We start from the raw sequence: 12,695 nt of genomic DNA on the forward strand, positions 1-12,695 counted from the left end.
TTCCACACAGCTGTGTCTCCTGAGTTGTCCTGCCTGGGGTCTGTACAGCAGCCCTGCCAGAGAACGGGGCTGGGAGGGGGTAGGGCTGGTGGCGGTACAGCCACATGGGAGGCGCTGCCGGCGTTCTGTTCCTTTTCCCTGCTGCGGTTCCTAGTGGGGATAGGAGCAGAATGCTGGTAGCTCCTCCGGCAGCTGTGCCGCCCCCAGCCCTGTCCTCCGGCGGGGCTGCTATACAGGAGGGGGAGACGCAGCTCTGTGGAAGGGCAGGGGGCGGGGTTGGGGGTGGTTTCCTCCTCTGTCTTTCTGGTATGCAGTGCCAGCTATAAATATCTTACTGGTACGGCATAATGAACCTTACCATTGCACTTGGGGCTTGGCAGCACCTGGGAGGTGACTGGCATCGCTAATGCGGGATAGTGCTCCAGCCAGGTAACTCCACCCTGCACACTCACTGTTTTGGAATGGTCCTTCTGAGGACATGCCTCCGAAGCTCTGCCACTCAGGTTCCTCGCACAGACCAGTCCTCTGAGGGGAGTGGATGGGCTTGTCAGAGCCCTGAAGTGCAGGATGAATAGCACTATCTGGCCAGTGGGGCCTGTGCTAGCTGCTCTTATGCCTCTATATCAGCATCATCTATTCCAGGGGTCTCAAACAGGTTATTTTCTGTGGCCCACAAGCTCCTGGCGGCCCCCCCGCCCTCCACCAGGGTTTACCTAGAGCGGCTCCGACCCGATGTGCACCGGGAAGCGGACGGAACCTGGGGGAGGAGAGGCACAGGGGTGTGTATTGATGCTGCTTCAGGCACCACCCCCAGCAGCTCCCATTGGCCGCAGTTCCCTGTTCCCGGCCAATGGGAGATGCTGGGGGCGGTGCCTGAAGCAACAGCAACACACACACCCCTGCACTTCTCCTCCCCCACGTTCCAACTGCTTCCCGGAGCGGCGCAGGGGCAGGGCCCGCCCCCCCAAACCCCTCCTGCAGTCGAACCCCCTGCCCTGAGCCCCTTGCCTCACCCTGCACCCCTCCTGCACCCCAACCCACTGCCCAGAGCCCCCTGCCACATCCCTCCTGCACCCCGATCCCCTGCCCTGACCCCTTGCTGCACCCCTCACCCCTCCTGCACCCCAACCCATTGCCCTGAGCCCCCTGCCACACCCCACCTGCACCCTGACCCCCTGCCACACCCCTCACCCCTCCTGCACCCCACACCCCTCTTGCACTCCCTGGGGGCAGGGAGAGGCAGAGTTAGGGTGGGGATTTTGGGGAAGGGGTTGGAATGGGGGCAGGGAAGGGGTGGGAAGAGGCAGGGCAGGGGTGGGGCCTCATGGAAGGGGTGGAGTGGGGGTGGGGCTGAGGGCGGCAGGGGGAGGTGTCAGTAATGTGGCCCTCGGGCCAATGTACTAGTCCTCATGTGTCCCTCCTGGTCATTTGAGTTTGAGACCCCTGATCTATTCCCTCTCAGTCCTGGCCTTCCACCCCTGCTATTCCAACCTTAGCCCCGCCTCCCAGCTCTGTCCAGCCTGGAATTGGTCAGGAGCACCCCACTGTGTGGCTCGGTGGTTGGAGTGTGTTGCTAGGAACTGGGTGGAGACCTGCCCCACTCGTGGAATGAGTAGGCTGTCGAGGACAAGGCAGCTGTAGGGGAGCAGTGTGTGGCCTGACTCTGTGCTTGTGTGGAGTGTGCTCCGCTCTGGAAACCACCTCTGCCAGAGTGAATCTGTGACACATTTGCAGGGCTGTCTGGCCCCCCAGGCTGGGGCCAGTGCGTAGTGCTCTGTCTCTTCGTGTTAGCTGGGTCACAGCCTGGGACGCTCGCCATAAATCTCTGTTCCTTTCCCACCAGAGGCATATGTTCCTCCTCAGCTCTTCTATAACGGGAAGGTGGATTACTTTGACCTGCAGCGGCTCGGTGGACTCCTGTCTCATCTCAAGAAAACTCTGAAAGGTGAGTGCTGGATTGGATTGCTTCACTTTACTGGCATGGTGTGGAGTCCTACCCTTCAGAGACCTTGGTCTAAATCGGGGGGAAGGGAAAGGAGGAGGCTGAGGGCAATGCAGTCTGTGGTAGTTTAGGGAGTAATGGGCATCTCCTTGTCCTTTAACTGCAGTGTTGGTTTCTGGGCACGTGGGGAGGGAGGGGCTGGTGTTCTGACTACAAGGAGAGGGCTCTCCGTTGCCCAGATTATCATCAATAATAATGCAGAAAAGGCAGATGTGTTCAATAAATATTTCTGATCTGTATTTGGGGAAAAAACAGATGATGCAGTCTCATCATATGGCGATGAGAACACTTTCTATTCCATTGGTATCTTGGGAGGATGTTAACTAGATCCCGGGATGCGTACACAGACATTTGTAAATCAGCAGGTCTAAATAACTTGCATCCAAGAGTTTAAAAGAGCTGGGTGAGGACCTTGCTGGACCATTAATGTTGATTTTCAGTAAGTCTTGGAGCACTGGGGAAGTTCTAGAAGAGTGAAAGAAAGCTAATGTGCCAATTTTCAAAAAGGATAAATGGAATGACCTGACTAATTGTGGGCCTGTCAATCTGACATCAATCCCTGGCAAGAGAATGGAGCAGCAGATACAGGACTCAATTAATAAAGAATTAAAGGAGGGTAATATAATTAATGCAAATCAATGTGGGTTTAAGGAACTTAAAATATCTCTCTTTGAGATTACGAGTTTGGTTGATAAATTTACTAGTGTTGATGTAATATATGTGGACTTCAGTAAGATGTTTGACTTGGTACCATAAGTCATTTTAATTAAAAAAAAAAATTAGAATGAGATAAAAATAACATGGTCCACCTTAATGGATTAAAAACTAGCTAACTGATAGGTCTCAAAATGTAACTGCATATGGGGTATCATCACTGAGCCAGTGTGTTTCCAGTGGGGTCCTACAAGGGTCTGTTCTTGGCCCTACGCTGTTTAACATTTTTATCAATGACATGGAAGAAGACATAAAATCATTACTAATACTTTTGTACATAACACACAAATTGGGGGAGTGGTAAATAATGAAGAGGACAGGTCACCAGTACAGAGCAGCCTGGATTGCTTGATAAACTGGGCTCAGGCAAACAAGATGTGTTTTAATATGGCTCAATGTAAATGTATGTGTCTGGGAACAAAGAATGTAGGCTGTGTTGTACAGGCTGGGGAGCAGTGACTCTGAAAAATCTTTGGTGGTCGTGGTGGATAATCAGGTGAATAGGAGCTCCCAGTCTGACTGTGGCCAAAAGAGCTAATGAGATTCTGGGATGCATAAATGGGAATCTCAGTAGGAATAGAGAGGTTATTTTACCTCTGGATTTGGCACTGGTGCAACACCTGCTGGAATCCTGTGTCCAGTTCTGGTGTCCACAATTCAAGAAGGATGTGGATAAATTGGAGAGGGGTCAGAGAAGAGTCACAAGAATGATGAAAGGATTGGAAAACCTGCCTTATAGTGAGAGATGCAAGGAGCTCAATCTGTTTAACTTAACAGAGAGAAGGTTAAAGGTTGACTTGACCACAGTCTATCAGTACTTACATGGAGAACAAATATTTAACAATGGGCTCTGCAGTCGCTGGAAGCTGAAGTTAGACAAATTCAGACTGGAAATCAGGCCTATGTTTTTAACAGTGAGGATAATTGACTATTGGAACAACTTACCCAGGGGCATGGTGGATGCTCCATCATCTGTAACAATTTTTAACTCTGGATTGGCTGTTTCTCTAAAAACTCTGCTGCACGAATGCTTGTGGGGCAGGTCTCTGGCCTGTGCTCTACCAGGGGTCAGACTAGGTGAGCACAATGGTCCCTAGTGGCCTGGGAATCTAGGCACCTAGGAGGAGTCTGCGGTGCCATTTGGCCCTAGCTGCCTTGCATGCTTCCCTTTCCTACTGCGTTATTTTAAATGGTGCCCTTCCTTGTAAGGGGTTAATGTGAGGATTGATTGTTAGAGAGGTTTGGGGGCAGGGAGAGGGGGGACAACGATACGATAGCCCCATGGAGGGGGCCATGCCCAGGTTGGAGGGACTGGTGGCTAACAGACTGAAGGATGGAAGGGGATGGGAGCCTTTAAGCTGCAGGAAGAACCTGAAGGAGAGGTGAGGGAGACTCTGGGGAAGGGAAGATGGAGGGGCCTGGGGGACTCAAAGGGGAGAGCAGGGGATTCCAGGATTGGGGAGGAGGAGAAGGACACTAGAGCCAGTGGAGGGAGGAAGGGCTTGCTGGGGGATGTCTGGGCTCTGGCCCCATTGCCATGATGCCTGAGCACCCCCAGCACTTACCCTGTCAGCACGAAGGAGCTTACCATGCCAAGGGACAATGGTGGGCATTGCCTTACTTTGAAACCTGGGCAGCAACGGAGGGACCTGGACCCACAGCATGGCCTACCTGCCTGCCAATCTGGCAGTACTATTGCCTTGGTTTAGCTTTCTGGCTTTCCCACGTCTGTTTGTGCACTGTGAGGCACAGGTGCCACCCGGGGAGCTAGAATGGGGGTACTGGGATCATAGAATATCAGGGTCAGATGGGACCTCAGGAGGTCATCTAGTCCAACCCCCTGCTCAAAGCAGGACCAATCCCCAGGTAGATTTTTGCCACTTATCCCTAAATGGCCCCCTCCAGGATTGAACTCATAACCCTGGGTTTAGTAGGCTAATGCTCAAACCACTGAGCTATCCGTTCCCCCCAAAATCTCACTGTGCAGGCTGCGCTGCAGTAATGGACAGGATCTTCCCCAGGTTAGATGGGGCAGAACAGTGCCATGGTGTGTGCCCCGGCTGAGGGCACTGCTCCATCTCCCAGGAGTGCCCCTTCTGCTTGCTCTGCAGCCTCGGGCCCTGGCTCATTCCTCCAGCCCGGGCACGCCTGGTCCCTGGAGCCTGCCCATGGCCTCTCATGGGGGTGCCACAGTGGGCAGAGCTGGGGCTGTCTCCAGTTCTGCAGATTTGCTATTGACATAGTGGGGTTGTGCCAGGGCTGTGTGATGGCAGCACCAGCCCTGCTTCTGGTGTAGCAAACTTGGACTGTGGTAGCCCAGCTAGGGAGTAGTGGAGAGGAGCATAGGCTCACGTGAAATGGCAGGGTTGGAGAGACCAAAGGGACCAGAAGCTGTGACTTCACTGGGACAAGCGTCAGTGTCTCCCCCCAGCACCCTCTGGGGCTGGCCATGTGCCATTTTGCGCTCCAAGGGTGCGGGTCCATAGCGAACCCTGATCCCATGGCTCCTTTCACACAGATGACCTGGCTTTGAAAGCAAATATCCTGATTGACCCTGCGGAGCTGCAGGCTGTGACCATGGACGACCTGGATGAGGATGAGGAGTCTGCAACGTCCACAGCCCAGGTGGGCCCCGTGGGCCTATGCCTCCAGCAGCGGCTAGAGAAGCCACATGATGGGGAAGAGAGGGGACTTGGCCCTACTGCTCCAGTCCCTGCCGAGTGAGCCTGGTGGCTTCCGGTGTCCAGTGTTCAAGTGCTGCTGCCATCAGAGAAGGACCTGTAAAGGCATTTCCATCTCTGCACAGCTCTGCTCCCTGTGTGGCTGGAGCAGGGTGCTGCATCCTATTGGTCCTGCACAGCCAACCCAGCTCTGGCAGGGAGGGAGGGAGCAAGCTGGAGTCTGTCACGTTAGCCATGGGAAGCCAGGGAAGCTCTGGGCTGGCACAGTTGCGACCCTTGGAGATGGAGGGCTTGGAGTTAGTGGTCAGCCTAACAAATAGAGCTGCTTACATTTCTGACCTTCTATGTCTCAGCGCCCAGTTGCAGCACTGGCCATTGGTGGTGCCCTTGCCAGGCCCAGTTGGCTCAGCTCACCCACCCTGGGCCGTGCCAACCGCTTCCTCAGTACAGCCGCCGTCAGCCTGATGAACCCGCGGCGGTCCCTGGGCACCCTGGAGAAGATGAAAGCACGCACGCTGAGTGTGGAGCAGCGGACAGAGGATGACAGTGAGTAGTTCCCACTGCATGCTTGCCAAGGTGTCAGATAGGGGTGGAGGAAGCTGGCAAAGGAAAAGGCCCAGCCAGTCACTGGGGAATGGATCAACCCTGAGTCAGCTGAGAAAGAGTGGCAGCAATTGCTCGCTGTCTGACTGAGGAGTTGTCGCTCAGCTGGTGAGCTCAGTGTGTGATGCTCAAAGCCTGGAGGTGCTGGGGGCTGGCAATATCCTGGGCATAGCCCTGCTTGCAGGAGCTGCTGGAGAGCCGGGGTGCGCCCATGCGCTGTCACGGCAGCGCTGGTCCCAGCACGGGCAGCCTGGGCTGGTGAAGTCTCTCCTGAAGCAGGTTATCAAAGCACCTGCATTTTCTTTAAAAACTATCTGGTTGCCTACCCAAAGGCGAAGAGGCAAGCTGGCTGCTGCAGTGCAGGGGCAGGCCAGGCGGTGGGGCTCAGGGCTCACATGGAGGCAGGTTAGAGCCCAGGTGGTGGGACCCAAATCTGTAGTCAGAGGCACTCAGCGCTGCGGATTAATGGCACGTAATGCAGACCTTGGGGCTGACTTCCCGGCCCTGCCAACCCTTGATGATCTTGACCTCGCTCTGATTTTGGCAGAAGCTGTTGGGTTTGGCTCATTTGCCTGGCAGTGCCTGGAATGCCCCAGTTGTGCCCAGCCCTTTCCCAGCATGCAGAGGGAAGGGTTAGAGGCTCACACCGTTCTGCTCAATGTGTGTTTGCCAGGCACTTCCCTCCTTGGCCTGGGGAGGATAAGGGCTGTGCGCGGGGCCGGACTGCAATAGCACGTCAGACAGGAGCACTGCTCGCACTCTTGAGAGCCAGCTTGGTCCCTTTGTGTGAGGCCCCCAGGCCTGTAGAGAGGGAACAAGGGCTGGGGTAAGGCATGGAGTGGGAGGGAGCTGTGCTGTGGACATGGTCCCTGAGAACACTGCACACTGGGGCGATGCATTGGCTGAGAGGAGTGCAGGCCTCGCACTGCCAGCGACGCTGCTGAGAACTCTCTTCTGTCTTGGGGCTGGGTTGCAGTAGAAGGCAGCCATGGAAATGAGGGTCTGTTACTGGGGAGACCCCCTGAGGAGCCGGAGCAGTCAATCACTGAGAACTCTCTTCTGGAGATCCTGGATGGAATAGTGATGATGTACAACCTTAGCGTCCACCAGCAGCTTGGTAAGGTGAGCAGGACCCATAGGGGAGAAGGTCACAGCCCTTGTCGTGCTGGTCCACACTCGGGCCGGCATCCGTGGGTCGTTTCAGTGAGCCAGCTCCCTTGTGCCCATCGAGCCACCAAAGAGGGAGGGCCACCTTGGCCAGTGTTCATGTCTGTCTGTCTGGCACAGCCCTGTTTCTTTTGTTGTTGCACTCATCCTGGGGTGATGGCTCTGGCATGAGGGGACCATGTGTCTCCAGTAGGGGCTGCAGATCCTGTCCCAAATTGCATTTGCTATGCTTCAGTGTCACTGGAGGTTGCAGCTGAGTCCCTGATCTCCAGCCTTCTTCTCCCCCCCATGTTAGGGGTAGGGGTGAATCCCTTTCCTGAAGAATGGGAACTGAGTAACAGCAGAGTGCTGGGGCCTAGAGCACAGGGATGCTGGGCCAGATGGCTGTTCACCTGAGCAGCCCAGGGCACGTTGGGATCTGGACGTCTGTGCTCAGCCCACCCAGTTCAATCCAGGACAGTGCAGGGCTCACTACTAGCATAGCATAGGGGGTTACAAGCTAGCATAGGTCTTGCTTTTGGTCCTTTAGCCTTTGCTATGTTTGAGCAAGTGGCTGGGTTTGGTGAGGAGGAATTGCTCCTGTATCTGCAGTGAGAGCAAATCACTGCAGCTTCAGCCTTCTGACCCCCTGGCCTGCAGAGAGCAGCCCAGCCAAGGGACCGGAGTGTCACAATGCTGACTTATGAGGAGATGCTGAAGGAACTGGGATTATTTAGTCTGCAGAAGAGAAGAATGAGGTGGGATTTGATAGCTGCTTTGAACTACCTGAAAGGGGGTTCCAAAGAGGATGGATCTAGACTGCTCTCAGTGGTATCATATGACAACAAGGAGTAATGGTCTCAAGTTACAGTGGGAGAGGTTTAGGTTGGATATTAGGAAAAACTTTTTCAGTAGGAAGGTGGTGAAGCACTGGGATGGGTTACCTAGGGAGGTGGTAGAATCTCCTTCCTTAGAGGTTTTTAAGGTCAGGCTTGACAAAGCCCTGGCTGGGATGATTTAGTTGGGAATTGGTCCTGCTTTGAGCAGGGGGTTGGACTAGATGACGTCCTGAAGTCCCTTCCAACCCTGATATTCTATGGATGGTTTGCTGCTCTCCAGGGTCAGGCTGCTGAGAGCAGCCCAGCCAGGGGACAGGAGCGCCACGATGCTGGCTGGGTTGCTGCTCTCCAGGGTTGGGCTGCTCTTGACCATTCTGGAAAAGCTCTGTGCTGGCATCACTGGTCCCCGCTTGCCTTTCAGATGGTGGGTGTGTCCGATGATGTGAACGAATACGCCCTGGCTCTGAAGGACACAGAGGAGAAGATTAGCCGATGTCCAAAGAAGGTAAGGAGTCCCTCCGGTAGCCCCCCCAACTTCCATCTTTGTAGCCTTTGCAGAGCCTTGTGGCAAAGGGCTCTGCCATCTCTGCCGGAGGATAGCTCAAGCCGGGGGCTGCAAGGAGGCTGTCAGGGAGGAAGGGCATGTGCACTGTGTGGTCCAGTTGCTGCTTCTCTAGAGTGCAGGCCCCAGCAGCAGGCCCGGAGGAACAAAAGCACAGGTTTTGCTCTTCATTTACCTCGGGGGCTTGCAGGCTGAGGGGCCTGTCTCATGGGACAGGTGTGACAGACTGGTCTGTTATGGGGTGTAGAGTTTCTGTCCCCAAGAGTATTGAATAAAATAACCCTCCAAACCCAGCCCATGGCATAGATGCCTCTCCCCCCCGGCCCCCGCCCCTTTTGGGTCTGGGTACCACCGCATGCAGCACTGGGGCTTAGTGGAAGGACACCTGGCTGGTGGTGCCACCAAGAAACCAGACAGGAAATGCCCAGAATAGTTTCTGGCTCAGGGCTCCTGTGGGTGGAGAGTAACTCCATCTGACCAGTCCTACCAAAGGCCATCAAAGGTGATTTGAAAGCACTTGGACACCTAGGGGCTAATACCTGGCCAAGGTTCCTGGTCCTGGGGTTCTTGTTGGTCAGGGCAGCGATGGATCCCATCTGGGCGTTGCTCTGCTTCTGGCTTCCACTCCCCCAGCCTTCACATGGATGCCTCTTGGCTGGGCAAGACTGGACTCTGGCCCCTCTGTCCTCCCTTGCGAACCATAGAAGGGGGGACCTCTTTTGTCCTGTCCATTCTGCTCTGCACCATGCCTGTCCGGGCAGGGAGGGGCTCCTCACACCCGCTATGCTTCTTTCAGAGGAGGGACATCTACGAGGAGCTGGTGAAAAGCCAGAAGGTTTTCTCAGAGAAACTCAACCACTTGAGTCGCCGGCTAGCCTGGATCAACGTCACCATCTACTCCAAGGTGAGAGAAGCGTGTGGTGGGAGCAGCCAGGGGGAGGGTGGGCAGCGGTTCAGCCTGACCCCTGTGAAATTCTGAGCTGTGGGTCTTGTATAGATTTTGATGGACTAGATGGGCCCAGAGAGTCCCAGGGGTAAACGTGACCCTGCTACTGTTCCTGTTTAAAACTCTTTAATGTTGATTTGGGGCGGGGTGAGCAGAGACCTTGGCCTGCTAGTACCATGGCAAATGCACCATTACAAACCAGTCAGCATTTCAGTAAAGATCTAGAAAAAGAAGGAAACCCAGTTAACTTCACATTTCCAGTATTTTAAGTGGGGCTTTCATTGTAACAATATTTCTTCTCCTACCCCCACTCCCTCCCTTTGAGCTGTAGAGCCTTTGGCAGGAACACTCCCTCACCCCCCATATCTGAGCCTTAGGTGGAAGTAAAGATGGTACTAGCTATTCTCTTTGGGGAAAAGAGAAACCGTGAGTTGGAATGGGCTGGAGCTGCCACTGCTGTTAAAGTTCAGTCCCCTTTCCTACAAAACAGAGCGAGACAAGCCCATGAAAAGGGGAAAAAAACACAAAGAGAAAATGCAGCTTCTGTCTCTGGGGCTGGCTCTGACTTGCACCCACACGGGCTCAGCATGTGGTCTGATCAGCCCCTTCCGCACTTGGCAACTTGTCCCTGTGCAGGTCTGTTCAGGGAATTGCTTTTAGCTGTGTTTTTGGTTACAGGCTTACAGCAGTGTTGCAGAGCATATGGTCCTTAGAAGGAAAAAGAGGGCTAGGAAAACGTAAAGCAGCAGGGAGGAGGGGAAGAGAGGCGTGTGATAGCAGGCACCAATATCTTCATCCCAGGGGGTGATTGGGGTTTAGCTGGAGCTGGTGGAGGCAGCGATGTGTTTTGGCTCCCTTTCTCTGACCCAGTCTGGTCAGAACATTTTTCAGAATTAGTACAGTAAAGGCCCAGTGGTGGCTCCTGGAGGCCCTGGAGATTGAGGGTGACGGCTCACTGCTTTTGGGCAGCTCGTCTCCCAGCTAGCATTTGTTGTTCAGCAGCTTTTTCATTTGTCCCCAGAAGTCTTTTTTAAGGAACCTCCAAAAAAAGTAATGAGCAAAATAGCTCCTGCCCCCCATTATTTCCTTTACCATTGGGCCTAATTCTCGACACTGGTTTTGGGTTACTAATTTATGGTCCCATTCCTCTTTTGTTTGCCAGGCATGATCCTAACCCAGTCCTTGAGTTAATCCTTTTTGCTTGAACAAACCCAGTCCTTTTGTCTCCCTTTTGGACGTTTTCCCATTAACATTTATTGTTATAGTTATTGTTTAGGCAGCTGTTGATCCACTGTGTCATGGTGTACACGTAAAGGTCTAGTCAGGTGCCTGCTGAACCCGCTTATGGCTGATCAGCCCAATTTAAGAGTGACCCAGCTTCTAGAAGTTTTAAAGATGGATCCAGGTGTTGTTTTGAGTTGGAGTTCAAGATGACAGCACTCTGCTTTCTTCTTTCACTCTTAGCTTCCATCCTCTGGTTCAAAGCCCCTTTCGGTTGAGCTGCCTCTGGCTATCCACATGGCATGGTGCTGGGGCTCTCCACTCAGTCCTCAGCCTCTTATCCTTTGGGCCCACAGCAACAGTCACTTTGGTATATTGCCTAGAACTTTTTCTGGCCTGCCTGGGGTGGAAGCTGAGTCTTTCGTGGCTGTGTTCTCCCCGGCAGGAGAAGATGCAGGACATATACTGGCTGCTGCGAGTGTGCATCCGCACCATTGAGCACGGGGACAGGACGGGCTCGCTCTTCGCCTTCATGCCGGAGTTCTACCTCAGTGTGGCCATGAACAGCTACAGCGCGCTGAAGAACTACTTCAGTCCTGTCCATTGCATGGAGGAGCTCCCCGGTGAGGAGGGGGTTCGCGCTGCCATCACTGCTGACTTATGCTGGGCTGGGCTTGGTGCTGGGCAGGACAAAGCTGCGCCTTGGCTGTGAGCTCCCAGGAGATGGCGGGGCTGCTTCCCCTGCCATGTGCTCATCTCTGCACCAAGTGCTGGCCATTTCCTTGGGGGGGGGGGGGGGCGGCACAGCTTGTTGAGTTAGACTGGGGTTCCAAAGGGGCCCGTTGGGATTTCCTGGGCTTGGTCACCTGCTTGCTCTCAGTCTGTGGCATGTGGGGACTTGCAGGCAGCCAGGAGACCAGGCCGTCTTTGGCCATTGTGTTGTCTTTATTGTATGCTGCCCCTGCTTCTGCAGTGTATTGTGGAGTTTGCCCTGTGGGTGTCTAGCTTGCCACAGAGGTGGCTGGCAGGGGGGATGGAGACTTTGGCAGATGACTTTTGGCATGGGGGGTGATGGAAGTAGGTGGGTTTGGGGCACAGAAGGGATGTCTGCCCTCTTTGCTCCCTGCCAAGGATGGGGGTGATGAGCTGGGGTGTTTCTGTTAAAACCATCAGCAGTGAAATGGCGAACAGCGAAGCTGTCATCACTGGGTTTCAGAGCCAACACCTAAGGTGTGGAATAGGCAGTTCCCGCTCCCTTTCTAGCCACCAGGCCTTTGCTATCTAAGCAATCTTCTGCTCCAGTGGAGCTGAGAGTCTGTGGCCAATTCTGCAGCTGGAGTCGCTGCGGAGCTGGGGCCCTGCATGATTTGTGGCTCCTTCCTGCCCTGCTCCCCATCCTGAGATCCCCTTCAGGTTTAGGCCCTTCCCCAGCTCTGCCCTCCCCTCTGCTTCTGCGGGGTTAGCCCCATGCCTGGCTGGCTGGCGGATTGGGCAGGGCTGGCAGTCAAGGTATAGGGAGCAGATCTGAAGGCCCAATGCAAGCCAAGACCCAAGCAGTCACTGAGAGATGGGTCAGCTCCCCCTGCGTCCCTGCCCTGTGTGATCCTCTGCAGTGTCTGGATTTCCTTGCTGGGCTACTTCTGGCTCTTTGTGTAGCCAATGGCAATGCAAGCCTCCCTGCTGAGTCCTTTGGGTCTGCGAGCTAGGCTGGCCAAGCCGGCTCCAGCGCCCGCCTGGTTCTGTGCCATGTGCTCCTGTGTCAGGGAGGAGGCCGTTTAGTGTGTTATTCTGGCGGGTTTGAGTGAAAATCTGCTTGCTCTTTGAGGAGGGAAGGAGGGCAGGCAGGTGGGTGATACACTACTTCTCTCGCAGTGAGAGGCAGCATGGGGCTGACGTGGGCATCCCCCCCAGGATGAGGGCTGTGCTGACTTGGGAGCGAGAAGGTCTGAGGGGCGACTCTGGCCTGGGCTCTGTCCGCGTG

The 12,695-nt window shown here is 54.6% G+C and overlaps 1 protein-coding gene across 4 annotated transcripts in view; it reads left to right on the forward strand.

The window, feature by feature from the left end:
- RNF123 (ring finger protein 123) overlaps window positions 1–12,695 on the forward strand; it is a 155,721-nt gene that overhangs the window by 62,301 nt on the left and 80,725 nt on the right. For 3 of the 4 annotated variants that reach the window (XM_039547076.1, XM_039547077.1, XM_039547078.1), the window contains exons 21-27: window positions 1,844–1,945; window positions 5,235–5,341; window positions 5,751–5,943; window positions 6,977–7,122; window positions 8,407–8,490; window positions 9,344–9,451; window positions 11,160–11,337. In XM_039547076.1, coding sequence (XP_039403010.1) covers window positions 1,844–1,945; window positions 5,235–5,341; window positions 5,751–5,943; window positions 6,977–7,122; window positions 8,407–8,490; window positions 9,344–9,451; window positions 11,160–11,337 — 918 coding nt within the window. The remainder of the gene's footprint in view (window positions 1–1,843; window positions 1,946–5,234; window positions 5,342–5,750; window positions 5,944–6,976; window positions 7,123–8,406; window positions 8,491–9,343; window positions 9,452–11,159; window positions 11,338–12,695) is intronic. The other variant, XM_039547079.1, reaches the window with a different exon arrangement.

Source organism: Mauremys reevesii, linkage group 7 (assembly GCF_016161935.1).
Source record: "Mauremys reevesii isolate NIE-2019 linkage group 7, ASM1616193v1, whole genome shotgun sequence".
Taxonomy (NCBI): domain Eukaryota; kingdom Metazoa; phylum Chordata; order Testudines; family Geoemydidae; genus Mauremys; species Mauremys reevesii.